At 45.8% G+C, this 13930-nt stretch overlaps 1 protein-coding gene across 1 annotated transcript; it reads left to right on the top strand.

Moving 5' to 3' along the window:
* The first annotated feature begins 297 nt into the window (after positions 1-297).
* Positions 298-13650, top strand: AGMAT (agmatinase). Its single transcript, XM_038746165.1, has 7 exons — positions 298-716; positions 3164-3366; positions 5248-5296; positions 6383-6578; positions 10778-10957; positions 11227-11311; positions 13029-13650. The coding sequence occupies exons 1-7, from the start codon at positions 298-300 to the stop codon at positions 13100-13102; spliced, it is 1206 nt and encodes a 401-aa protein (XP_038602093.1). The 3' UTR covers positions 13103-13650.
* Positions 13651-13930: the final 280 nt, after the last annotated feature.

Below are 13930 nucleotides of genomic sequence, written 5' to 3'. Positions count from 1 at the left end.
GGCCCCCTGCCCTTTTCTTTTCTATCTTGTACCACTGGTCCCATCCCGATGGAAACCCCAACCCGCTCCCACTTCTGGCTCCAGAATACCGGCCTCTTTACTTTAAAGCCCCTCCCTTTTCAATTTTCAAAATAAAGCCTTAGCTGGAAATATTTGGCTACTCTGCCCTTTGAACTGGGGGTGAGTTACTGATCAAACCACGGTGCCTCTGCGTTTGAAACTGAAAGGGGCCGATGTGGGCTCTGTCGCCTGGCCGTTCGGGGTCAGAAGAAGGATTTGTGGCCCCCGATCGGCAGCATGGAGCGACTCCTTTCTTCCCAGTGCGGCAGGCTGTTTCAGGGCCCTTTATTCCCGAGGGAGTTCCGCTCTATGGCCGGATGCTTTACCAGGCTATACTCTGGGCAGGGAGGCCGGTGGCCACCGAGCTCAAGCAAATCTCATTCCAGACCTCCATTTGCCCCAAGTCGGCTGGACTCGGGCTTCCTGCCCACTTCGGCTCCCCGACTCCTCAAGAGCCGTCACGCGGTGGCTCATCCCCCACGTCGCTGGGCCTCAGACGCCTCCTTTAACTTGCCTCCCAGTTCTGAATTTGTGGCCCGGCCCGTTGGGATCTGCTCCATGATGAGACTGCCCACCCAGAGCTCACCTGAGGGCCTGGATGCAGCTTTTGTGGGCGTACCGCTGGACATTGGCACCTCTAACCGCCCTGGGGCCAGGTAAGAGACCGGGAAAGTCAAGTGACCCAGGGGACAGTGCACGGGTCTGGGACTCAGAGGACCTGGGTTCTAATCCACCTGCCTGCCTGCTGGGTGACTTTGGCAAATCATTTACATTCTCTGAGCCTCAGTTTCCTCATCTGTAATATGGAGATTAATGCCTATTCTCCCTCCTACTTAGAGCCATATGCACCTTTTCCCTCTTGACTGAAAGCTCACTGAGGGCAGGGAATGTGTCTGTAATATTGTTCTATTGTAAAAACAAATTATGGTATTTATTATGCGCTTACTATGTGCCAGGCACTGTTCTAGGCGCTGCTGTGGTAGATACAAGATAATCGGGTTGGACACAATTCCTGTCCCACCTGGGGCTCACAGACTTAATCCCCATTTTACAGTTGAGGGAACTGAGGCACAGGGAAGTTAAGTGATTTGCCCAAGGTCACACAGTCGACAAGTGGTGGAGCTGGGATTGGAACCCGTGACCTCCTCACTCCAAGGCCCGTGCTCTATCCACTAGGCCATGCTGCTTCTCTCCTAAGCGGTTAATACAGTGCTCTGCACACAGTAAGCGCTCAATAAATGTGATTGGCTGACTGACTACGAGCCCATCGTAGGTACAGGTACTGTGTCCAAACCAATTATCTCATATCATCATCATCATCATCATCAATCGTATTTATTGAGTGCTTACTGTGTGCAGAGCACTGTACTAAGCGCTTGGGAAGTACAAGTTGGTAACATATAGGTACAGTCCCTACCCAGCAGTGATACAGAGCACATAGTAAACACTTAAATAACACAAATACCACAGGTATTATTATTAGTGTTATTAGAGAAGCAGCATGGCTCAGTGGAAAGAGCCTGGGCTTTGGAGTCAGAGGTCAGGGGTTCAAATCCTAGCTCCGCCAATTGTCAGCTGTGTGACTTTGGGGAAGTCACTTAACTTCTCTGGGCCTCAGTTCCCTCATCTGTAAAATGGGGATGAAGACTGTGAGCCCTACGTGGGACAACCTGATCACCTTGTATCCCCCCAATGCTTAGAACAGTGCTTCGCACATAGTAAGCACTTAATACCGTTATTATTATTATTGTTATGAGCTGCTATAGAATAATAATTATGGTATTTGTTAGGCACTTACTATGTGCTGAGCATTGTTCTAAGTGCTGGGGTAGATGCAAGGTAATCAGGTTGCCCCACGGGGGGCTCACAGTTTTAATCCCCAGTTTCCAGGTGAGGTAACTGAGGCACAGAGAAGTTAAGCGGCTTGCCCAAGGCCAAACAGCAGGCAAGTGGAGGAGCCGGGATTAGAACCCGCGTCCTTCTGACTCGCAAGCCCGGATTCTTTTCACTAAGCCATGCTGCTTCCCTGTAGAAGTGATCAAAGGGCAGACACCCGCTGCTAGTTCAAGGGGCAAGGCAAGTTACACGGCATATAAAATCAGAGTTCCACCAGCTTTGGTTTTAAGTTCATCGCAGTAGATTTTGGAAAATGAATATCAAAGGGAGGAGGTGGATGTAGGATGAGTACAGATCAGGCAGCGGAGGGAGCCGCTTCTCTTTTCTTTTCTCCTTTTTGTTTTCTCCTTGTCAACCAGGCTGCAAGTGGGGATTTGAGTGCCCCGGGCACCCTCTGCGTTGCATATGGAACCACTGTGGGTGGAGGAGGAGAGTTTGGTTCTGTGGCTATTCAGCCCGAGTTCAGATGAATTGAGATTGCTAAGCAGAGTAGAGTAATAATAATAATGCTGATAGTAATAATAATAACTTTAATAATAATGCTAATAGTAATAATAACTGTAAGCTAGTTGTACTCTCGCAATCACTTAGTATACAGTGCTCTGCACACGATAAGCACTCAATAAATGATTGACTAATACTACTAATAAAATAGTGATTGTGGTATTTGTTAGGTGCTTACTACATACCAAGCACCATATTAAACGCTGAGTTATTGGGACACAGACCCTGTCCCTGGCTTAGTGGAAAGAGCATGGGCTCGGGAGTCAGAGGATGTGGGTTCTAATCCCGGCTTCACCACTTGTCTGCTGTGTGACCTTGGGCAAGTCACTTAACTTCTCTGTTAAGTGACTAAACATCTTTTAGACTGTGAGCCCACTTTTTAGACTGTGAGCCCACCGTTGGGTAGGGACTGTCTCTATATGTTGCCAACTTGTACTTCCCAAGCGCTTAGTACAGTGCTCTGCACACAGTAAGCGCTCAATACGATTGATTGATTGATTCTCTGGGCCTCAGTTCCCTCATCTGTAAAATGGGGATTAAGATTGTGAGCCCTCCGTGGGGCAACCTGATCACTTGGGATCTCCCCCAGCGCTTAAAACAGTGCTTGGCACATAGTAAGCACTTAACAAATACCATTATTATTATACTAGGCCATGCTGCTTCCATCTTCAGCAGATAACTGAGTCCGTTCTCTCCTTCGCAGGTTTGGACCTCGCCGCATCCGGGAAGAGTCAGTAATGTTGCGGAGGATGAATCCAAGCACCGGGGCCCTTCCTTTCCAGTCCCTCATGGTAGCAGACCTAGGGGATGTGAACGTCAACCTTTACAACCTCCAAGACAGCTGTCGGCAGATCCGAGAAGCTTACCAGAAAATCGTAGCGGCCCACTGTATTCCTCTCACCCTGGGTAATGAAACCGCAGCGAACGCGATTCTTGGTGACGGTAGCTTACCGGAATCTTTCCGCCATCCTTGAGTCCCCGTCAAGTGACCGCGAATGGGAGCAGAGCACACAGAATTCTGATTTAATTCATTTCCATACTTGGGAATCTCCTGTTAGGAGAGGTATTGTAGAAGCAGCGTGGCTCAGTGGAAAGAGCCCGGGCTTTGGAGTCAGAGCTCATGGGTTCAAATCCTGACTCCGCTACTTAATAATGATGGCATTTGTTAAGCGCTTACTATGTGCAAAGCACTGTTCTAAGCGCTGGGGGGGATACAATGTGATCAAGTTGTCCCACGTGGGGCTCACAGTCTTAATCCCCATTTTTACAGATGAGGTAACTGAGGCTCAGAGAAGTTAAGTGACTCGCCCAAGGTCACACAGCAGACTTGTGGTGGAGCCGGGATTCGAACCCATGACCTCTGACTCCAAAGCCCGGGCTCTTTCCACTGAGCCATGCTGCTTCTCCTACTTGTCAGCTGTATGACTTTAGGCAAGTTACTTCGCTTCTCTGTGCCTCAGTTACCTCATCCGTAAAATGGGGATGAAGACTGTGAGCCCCCCGTGGGACAACCTGATCACCTTGTAACCTCCCCAGCGCTTAGAACAGTGCTTTGCACATAGTAAGCGCCTAATAAATGCCATCATTATTATTATTAAAAGGAGAAATTCTTTTCTTTATTTGAAAACGTGTGTTATGGGGTTGACAGAGATCATCCCCAAAGCTTTCCAGACTTGTTTTTGGATAAGATCTGAAAGCTTCTAATCAGGGTGGAAAAGACCCAAAATGATGGCTTTCTGACCAATAACACTCTTTGAAGTGCCCTCCCCTTCCCCAGTCCTCAGTCCCACCAAGATCCAAGCTGCGTGGCCTAGTAAAAAGGGCAAGGTCCTGAAAGTCAGAGGAGCTAGGTTCCAAATCTGGCTCTGCCACTTGTCTGCTGTGTGACCTTGGGCAAACCATTTGACTTCTCTGTGCCTCAGTTCCCTCATCTGCAAAATGGGGATTCAATACCTGTTCTCCCTCCTATTTTGACTGTGAGCTGCATGTGGGTCCTGATCTAAGTACAGTGCTTGGCACATAATGAGTGCTTAACAAATATCACAATTATTATTACTATTATTTTTACCCCTGCTCCCTCCACACACTCAAAATGAAATGTTACTCCTTCGTTCCAAATTAATATACAGCCAGAATATGCCATTAATCTAAAGGAGTCTCTCTTTCAATTTAAGCACCCTGCAGTTTTATTTATATTGCCTGTCTCCCCTTCTATACTGTAAGCTTGCTGCGGGCAGGGAATGTATCCGTTAAACTGTTATGTTGTACTCTCCCAAGCACTTAGCACAGTGCTTTACACACTGTAAGTGCTCAAGAAATACAAATAACCGGCTGACGGACCTGCAAAACCAGGTGTTAAGAAGGGTTTGACAGGCAGTGCCATTTTTCCTCTACCTTCAGCTCAGTGCCAATATCCATGGCAGCACAATCTCTGGAATTTTCTCTCATTACACCAAGATTTTGAGCTCTCCCTTTTCTCTTCTGGTCTCACAGCTGGATCAACCTAATGATTTCTTAGCCCTGCTCACTTGAGGCCGCTGACATTTTGAGGACAATATTTGTGTTCCTCGCATAAGTACATTCTCTGGACTCGTTTGCACCTCTGTTGCCCTAACGTCCTTTCCTAAATAGGTGTGCAAATGCCATTCTACCTCCAAAGTCAAGTTTCACTTTAGTGCTGACGATACTCCTTTCGTACTCTCAGAAGCTGAAGCGGCCCCCAATCAGCGATTGTCGTATGTGTTATGAGGTTCCCCGCCACTCACGGTTGTCTCTCTCTGATTGTAGGTGGAGATCACACAATCACGTACCCCATCCTGCAAGCAGTGGCAGAAAAGTGAGTTGGGCAACGTTTTGACCTGTAACGTTTTGTTACTTCGACAAAGGCGAAGGAAAGGTGGGGGGCCTTAAAAGCAAGGTCAACTGGGGAAGGGCTTTCTGTAGGAGCTTTTTATTTTACAGTAAAAGATCCTCTTCCAGAGATGCCCCTGTCCTGTGGATCCATCTGAACCGGCTTAAAGGCAGAGCAGAAAAAAAAGCGAGTGAATGGGAGATTTAAATTAGGCCTTTGCCACTCTTGGAATTGGAGCCCCAACCGTGAGACCCATTGTAGGCCTGAAATTTGCCTGGTTTCAACTTGTCCCTAACCAACTTCCGTGCCCTAAACCCTCAGGGCAAAAAATACACTATGATCAGAGGAGCAAGTCATCTTCATCCATAGTTATTGAGCACCTACGGTGTGCAGAGCACACCGCTTAGCGCTTAGTACAGTGCTCTGCACATAGTAAGCGCTCAATACGATATTGATTGATTACAATAAACTCAATAACTACGATTGATTGAAATCCACATCCATTTCCTCAATTTGCCCCTGCTGATCTTTCCCATCAAATTATAAGTTTCTTCAGGTGGGGACATGTCTTTTACCTCTCCAAACATCTAGCGCGGTGCTCTGCACACCGTAGGTGCTCAATAACTATGGATGAAGATGACTTGCTCCTCTGATCATAGTGTATTTTTCCTCTGAGGGTTTAGGGCACGGAAGTTGGTTAGGGACAAGTTGAAACCAGGTAAATTTCAGGTGGTTAGCCATGAGATAGTTTGTGGTCACGTGAAGTAGATTCCAGAGAGGATACAGATATGGTACTAATGCTTCTACTGTTATCAGAGAAGCAGCATGGTCTAGTGGATAGAGCACGGGTTCTAATTCTGGCTCTGCCACTTGTCTGCCGGGTGACCCTGGGCAAGTCACTTCACTTTTCCGTGTCTCAGTTATCTCATCTGTAACATGGGGATGAAGACTGGTCGCCCCATTTGGGACATGAACCGTGTCCAACCTGCTACGTTTGTATCCACCCCAGCTCCAACGCCTGGCACATAGTAAGCGCTTACCAAATGCTACCATTATTAATATCGTTATTAGATACGGGCCAGTAGGGATAGTGCACGTGGATGCCCACACGGACACGGCTGACCAAGCCTTGGGAGAGAAGCTGTACCACGGGACTCCCTTTCGCCGGTGCGTGGATGAAGGAATCCTGGACTGCAAACGAGTGGTGCAGATTGGCATTCGAGGTTCTTCCAATACCGTGGACCCTTACAAATACAACAGAGACCAGGTGCCTGCCATTAGACCCCACCCTCCCCGAATCTCTCCCTGTTCCCACAGAACATCTGCCAAGCGGGCCTCTCTGACAGTCGATTTGAGAAGCAGTGTGGCCTAGTGGAAAGAACACAGGACTGGGAGTCTGGGTTCTAATCCCAGCTCCGGCCCATGCCTGCTGTGTAACTTTGGACAAGTCACTTGGGTTCTCTGTGCCTGGTCCCTCATCTGTGAAAAGGGGATTACAAACCTGTTCCTCCACCTGAGACTCTGACGCCTGTATTGGGTAGGAAGTGTGTCTGATTTGACTCATCTATCCTACAGCTCAGAAATAATAATAATAATGATGGTATTCGTTAAACGCTGTATCCTAGAGTGCAGAAGTAATAATAATAATAATGATGGTACTCAAGTGCTTACTATGTGCCAAGCACTGTTCTAAGCACTGGGGTAGATACAAGGTCATCAGGTTGTCCCACGAGGGGCTCACAGTCTTAATCTCCATTTTACTGATGAGGGAACTGAGGCACAGAGAAGTTGTCAGCGCTTAGAACAGTGCTTTGCACATAGTAAGCGCTTAATAAATGCCAGTATTATTAAGTGGCTTGTCCAAGGTCACACAGCAGACAATTGGCAGAGTCAGGATTAGAACCCACATCCTCTGACTCCCAAGCCCACGCGCTTTCCACTAAGCCATGAGTGCTTGGCCTATAGTAAGCAATTAGCAAATACCACAATGATTGCTATTAGCCGTATAAAATGGTATTAACTCAGTTCTCAGTTCCGAGGGAGAAAGAGAGGCTCATTATTTTGGCCAACAGAATCATGGAATCAGAGGGCGGAAGTAGGCAAAGGATCTTCCCAACTCATTCTTGACTTTATTCAAGAGGTGGGGGGGACTCCTTGTGACCTTGGGCAAGTCACTTCACTTCTCTGTGCCTCAGTTACCTCATCTGTAAAATGGGGATTGAGACTGTGAGCCCACCTGGGACAGAGACTGTGTCCAACCCAATTAGCTTGTAGCCACCCCAGCGCTTAGTACAGTGCCTGGCACATAGTAAGCACTTAAATACCACAGTTATTATTATTACTGTTTTGGAACAGTGGCCACAGGTAGAAGAAAAATGGCTCTTAAACGGCAGCTCTCAGGAATGAGGTGGGCTACTTTGAGGAAGAAGCAGCATGGCCTAGTGAATCCAGCACGTGCCTGGGAGTCAGAAGAACCTGGGTTCTAATCTTGCCTCTGCCACTTGTCAAGTGGCAAGTCACTTCACTTCTCTGTGCCTCAGTTACCTCATCGATAAAATGGGGATGAAGACTATGAGCCCCATGTGGGACTAGGGCTGTGTCCAACCTGATTATCTTTTATCTACCCCAGTGCTTTGTACAATGCCTGGCACATATTCATTCAATTGTAGTTATTGAGTGCTTACTGTGTGCAGAACACTGTATTAAGCACTTGGAAAGTACAGTTCAGCAACAGATAGAGACAATCCGTACTCAACAACGGGCTCACAGTCTAGAATCAAGCATAAAAAAACCTCCAACTCCAAATAGTCACCATCATCATCGATAATAATAATAATGATGGCATTTATTAAGCGCTTACTATTTGCAAAGCACTGTTCTAAGCGCTGGAGAGGTTACAAGGTGATCAGGTTGTCCCACGCAAGGCTCACAGTCTTAATCCCCATTTTACAGATGAGGTAACTGAGGCACAAAGAAGTTGTGACTTGCCCAAAGTCACACAGCTGACAAGTGGAGGAGCCGGGATTTGAACCCATGACCTCTGACTCCAAAGCCCGGGCTCTTTCCACTGAGCCACGCTGCTGAACACTTACTGTGTGTGGAACACTGTACTAAGTGCTCGGGAGAGTACACTACAGACTTGGTAAACAAGTTTCTTGCCCACACCAAGCTTACAGTTTAGAAGGGGAGACAGACATTAATATGAAGTCATTCTTTGGATTTGTTCAGTAATATTGGGAAGGAATCTGAGGAACTGAAGCTGGAGGTCATAAATTCCAGAGTCTGATTGAATAATAATAATAATAATGGCATTTATTAAGCGCTTACTATGTGCAAAGCACTGTTCTAAGCGCTGGTGGTTTACCAACCACAAAGAGTATAACACAAGACCAAGCTAAAATCACCGAGTCCAGTCTTGGCTAAGCTGCTTGGCCAATGGCAGAAGGCTGTCCACTAGGCCTTTGAGGAATCAATCAATCAATTGTATTTATTGAGCGCTTACTGTGTGCAGAGCACTGTACTAAGCGCTTGGGAAGTACAAGTTGGCAACATATAGAGACAGTCCCTACCCAACAGTGGGCTCACAGTCTAAAAAGCATGGCTGAAGCATGGCTCAGTTCTTCTTCTAACAGTAGGAGGTCATCTGGGTCTTTCTCTTATGGACCTGCTTCATCGCCTCCAAAACTGAAAGGAAAAATGTCCACCCACCCTTCTGCAATTCAGGGTCACTTGACATTCCCTTCAGGGTCCCCGCTGTCAAGAGAATAACAACAACAATAATAATAATAATATTTGTTAAGCACTTGCTATGTGCTGTGAGCCCACTGTTGGGTAGAGACTGTCTCTATATGTTACCAACTTGTACTTCCCAAGCGCTTAGTACAGTGCTCTGCACACAGTAAGCGCTCAATAAATATGATTGATTGATTGAAGTAGATATAAGGTTGTCAGGTTGGATGCAGTCCCTGTCGCACATGGGGCTTGTGGTTTTAATCTCCATTTTACAGATGAGGCAGCTGAGGCACAGAGAAGTTAAGGGGCTTGCCCCAAGGTCACACAGCAGACAGGTGGCAGAGCCGGGATTCGGTCTTTCTGATTCCCAGGCCCATGCTCTATCCATCATCATCATCATCATCAATCGTATTTATTGAGTGCTTACTATGTGCAGAGCACTGTACTAAGCGCTTGGGAAGTACAAATTGGCAACATATAGAGACAGTCCCTACCCAACAGTGGGCTCACAGTCTAAAAGGGGGAGACAGAGAACAAAACCAAACATATTAACAAAATAAAATAAATAGACTAGATAATGTACAAGTAAAATAAATAGAGTAATAAATATGTACAAACATATATACATATATACAGGTGCTGTGGGGAAGGGAAGGAGGTAAGATGGGGGGGATGGAGAGGGGGACGAGGGGGAGCTTAGTACAGTGCTCTGCACACAGCAAGCACTCAATAAATATGATTGAATGAATTAGGCCATGCTGCTTCTCTGAGACAATTACAGAGACCATCTCTTCCAAGAGGGCTTCCCCGATTAAGCTCTCTATTCCCCAGCTGCCTCTCCCTTTACCTTCTGTCTCATCTATGCACTGGGATTTGTGCCCTTTGGGCATAATAATAATAATAATACTTAGTATTTGTTAAGAGCTTACTATGTGTCAAGCACTGTTCTAAGCACTGGGGCAGATACAAGGTAATCAGGTTGTCCCACGTGGGGCTCACCGTCAATCCCCATTTTACAGATGAGGGAACCGAGGCACAGAGAAGTTAAATGACTTGCCCAAGGTCACACAGCTCACAAGCAGCAAAGCCGTAATTAGAACCTATGACCCCTGGCTCCTAAGCCCGGGCTCTTTCCACTAACCACGCATCTGATATGCACCCCACAGCACTTAGGTACATATCTGCTGCTGGAGAAGCAGCGTGGCTCAGTGGAAAAGAGCCCGGGCTTTGGAGTCAGAGGTCATGGGTTCAAATCCCGGCTCCGCCACTTGTCAGCTGTGTGACTTTGGGCAAGTCACTTCACTTCTCTGGGCCTCAGTTCCCTCATCTGTAAAATGGGGATGAAGACTGTGAGCCCCACGTGGGACAACCTCACGACCTTGTATCCCCCAAGCGCTTAGAACAGTGCTTTGCACATAGTAAGCGCTTAATAAATGCCATTATTATTATTATTATTATATCTCTAAATTACTTATTTATATTAATGTCTTTCCCCTCTAGACTGTAAGCTCGCTGTGGGCAGGGAACGTACCAACCCGGTTGTATTCTATTCTCCCAAACACTTAGTACAGTCCTCTGCAAAAAGTAAACACCATTATTATTATTAATATTATTATTATTGTTGTTGTTATTCTCTTGACAGTAAAAAAGTAAAAGTAAAAGTAGATACCATTGATTGATTCCACAAAGAAGAATTACAGTCACACCAGTTTTCTCTCACTTTGACACTATTAGGGTTTCCGGGTTGTCCTGGCTGAAGATTGCTGGCTCAAGTCATTGGTCCCGCTGATGGGAGAAGTCAGGAAACAGTTGGGGAACAAACCCATTTACATCAGCTTTGATATAGATTCCCTGGATCCTGCCTATGCTCCGGGCACTGGGACACCTGAGATTGCAGGTCTCACACCCAGTCAGGTAAGGAAAAACAAACCAAAAAACTCACCTCAACACCTCTCTTCCCTCAGCTTAGCTACATCATTCAAAGGGGACTTTGGTAGAGACTTATTCAATTTTAACTATGACAACAGTCCAAAAGGAAATTTAAAAAGCTTAGCAGTTGAGTCTTCTCAGGTGGTAGGGAGGTGGAAAACGACAGGCAATTCTTGATTATGGCTGCAATATAAAGAACCTTATTGGATCTGGGAAAAGGGAATTGAGGCAACTGACCTTTTTCTCTCTCCTAGGCTTTGGAGATCATCCGTGGATGTCAAGGGCTGAACATAGTTGGATGTGACCTTGTTGAAGTTGCACCAATGTACGATAGCTCTGGTGAGTCAGGAAGAGTAGTTACTCTTGGGGAACAGCTGACCTAAATGGTCATCACTTGGTTCGGTTACTAGAAATCAATCAATCAATCGTATTTATTGAGCGCTTACTGTGTGCAGAGCACTGTACTAAGCACTTGGGAAGTACAAGTTGGCAACATATAGAGACAGTCCCTACCCAACAGTGGGCTCACAGTCTAAAAGGGGGAGACAGAGAACAAAACCAAACATACTAACAAAATAAAATAAATAGAATAGATATGTACAGGTAAAATAGAGTAATAAATATGTACAAACATATATACATATATACAGGTGCTGTGGGGAAGGGAAGGAGGTAAGATGGGGGGGATGGAGAAGGGGACGAGGGGGAGAGGAAGGAAGGGGCTCAGTCTGGGAAGGCCCTCAAAGCGCTTACTATGTGCAAAGCACTGTTCTAAGCGCTGGGGGGATACAAGGTGATTAAGTTGTCCCACGTGGGGCTCACAGTCTTAATCCCCATTTTACAGATGAGGTAACTGAGGTTCAGAGAAGTTAAGTGACTTGCCCGAGGTCACACAACAGACATATGACAGAGCCGGGATTCGAACCCATGACCTCTGACTCCAAAGCCCGCGCTCTTTCCACTGAGCCACGCTGCTTTTCTCATTAAAATGCTCATTAAAATCAGAGAACACTCATTGTGGGCAGAAATGTGTCAGTTATATTGTACTCTCCCAAGTGCTTAGTTCAGTACTTTGCACACAGTAAGCACTCAATAAGTATGATTAAATGAATGAACAAACTAGCCCTTTCCTCCAGTTAGAAAATAAGGTTAAAACTTTGCACCTTACAGCCCCCCTGGGAAGTAAATAGGTAGCATTAATCTTTCCTCCACACAGTAGAGGAATAAGAAGACAGGTTTGCCTGCTGGGAACTTAGTGGTCCTTTTTACATGCTCTTTTTTCAATGAACTTTTAATGCCTTACTTGGGGGTTGCATCTTTATTCTGGGATCATTCTGTGGGCAAATCATTTTCACGGTTAAACTAACACTTAAAAGGAATCTGCTAAAGCAGCTATCCAATTTACAACCGAAGGGCAGACTCTCACAGCAACTATAGACTCCTTGATTCCAACATTAAAAGCCTAATTTGGGTTGGGCCGTGCTAAATTTAAAGTTAATAGTAATAACAATGATATCGTGCAAGAAACTCATTTAACACAATGATTTTTCAATTTTCCCTTAGGAGAAACCCCTGTTAAAGGGAAGGGAGAACTGGGACTGAGTTTCAGAATACTTTCATAGAATGAATGCTTAAAGCTCCTTCAACCCATCAACTGTACTTATTGAGCACTTACTCTTTGCAGAACACTGTACTAAGCACTTGGGAGAGTATAAGACAGAGTTGGGAGACACATTCCCTGCCCAAAGGAGCTTACAGTCTAGAGGGGAAGATGGGTAGAGTCTACCAACTTTGCTATATTGTATTCTCCCAAGGGCTTAGTACAGTGCTCTGCACACAGTGAGTAACCCAATAATTATTGCTGATTGACTGAATGATTGAAGGAGACAGTCTCTTGGGAAGTGAGGTTTCCAGCAGTCAGAAGATCAGTCAGGAAGATCCCTGGGAAAATGACTGCCCATTATGGAAAGCTAAGCTCAGCTGAAAGGAACAGCGTCAACTAGGAGCTACTTGGTATTCAGTGTATTTATTCACAGCGGATTGTCTGTCTTTGCAGGAAACACAGCGCTCTTAGCAGCCAACCTGCTGTTTGAGATGCTGTGCGCCCTCCCTCAAGTGAAAATCGTCTGAGTTGTTTCCAGGCTTCCAGCTGGTCAAAACGAAATTTGCCTAAACTTGCAGGCTGCTCCCAAGACATCCTACAAGAACAGAAGAATTTTTTTTTTAAATGAAGAGTTTAAGAAACAAGCAGCTTCACTTGGCTCTCAGGAATCAGACTTTGTTTTTAACTCTTGTACCTGTAGTGCTTTCAGCTTAAAATGCCTTAGGTTTTGGACTTCTGGATAAGGAAAAAAGCCCAAAGTGTCAGACAAACAGAGAGCAAACAGGTTTTCACACGGCAGAACTTCTTATACACAGGGAATGGGATAAAATTCACTACAGCACTGATTGATTATTCACTAAACCATGTGATAAAAAAAATCTATGCCCCACCCTCTAGACAGCAAGCTAATTGTGGGCAGGGAACATCTACCAACTCTGTCATATTGCCCTCTCCCTGGTATTTAGTAAAGTGCTCCCTACACAAGCACTCAATAAATACCACTGATTGACTCTTTAACTCACTCCACAACCACAGCAGGATCCTAAACTTTGAAAGGCTCCTTTTCCAAAAAAAAGCCAAAAACTTTTAGTGGCTCATCTGGGATTTGCACCTTTGTTCGAAGGTCACTTGGAGCACCAATCTGAAGAATCATGGAAATTCAAATGTAGACCTCCAAGAAATAAACTTTTTGCCCAATGGAACGAGAATAGATGGGCAGAAAGATATTTCATAGCAGACCACTGGCTTTAAAGAACCACCGAACAATGGTTTTCTGCCAGTAACCTAAGGAAGATAAGCTATTTCCCACCCCATGTACTAAGATACCACTCCAGGACAGCAATCCTGACATCCAA

The sequence above is a fragment of the Tachyglossus aculeatus genome, chromosome 5 (assembly GCF_015852505.1).
Source record: "Tachyglossus aculeatus isolate mTacAcu1 chromosome 5, mTacAcu1.pri, whole genome shotgun sequence".
Classification (NCBI taxonomy): domain Eukaryota; kingdom Metazoa; phylum Chordata; class Mammalia; order Monotremata; family Tachyglossidae; genus Tachyglossus; species Tachyglossus aculeatus.
Note: the sequence above shows the minus strand (reverse complement) of the source record. Positions and strands in the feature narration are given on the sequence as shown.

Bases quoted from the DNA above. Each gene is read 5' to 3' on its own strand.
- AGMAT (XM_038746165.1), top strand. From the start codon at position 298: ATGGAGCGACTCCTTTCTTCCCAGTGCGGCAGGCTGTTTCAGGGCCCT. The intron at 6,579-10,777 runs GTGCCTGCCATT...TGACACTATTAG, and splicing joins ACAAATACAACAGAGACCAG to GGTTTCCGGGTTGTCCTGGC. The intron at 11,312-13,028 runs GTGAGTCAGGAA...CTGTCTTTGCAG, and splicing joins ACCAATGTACGATAGCTCTG to GAAACACAGCGCTCTTAGCA.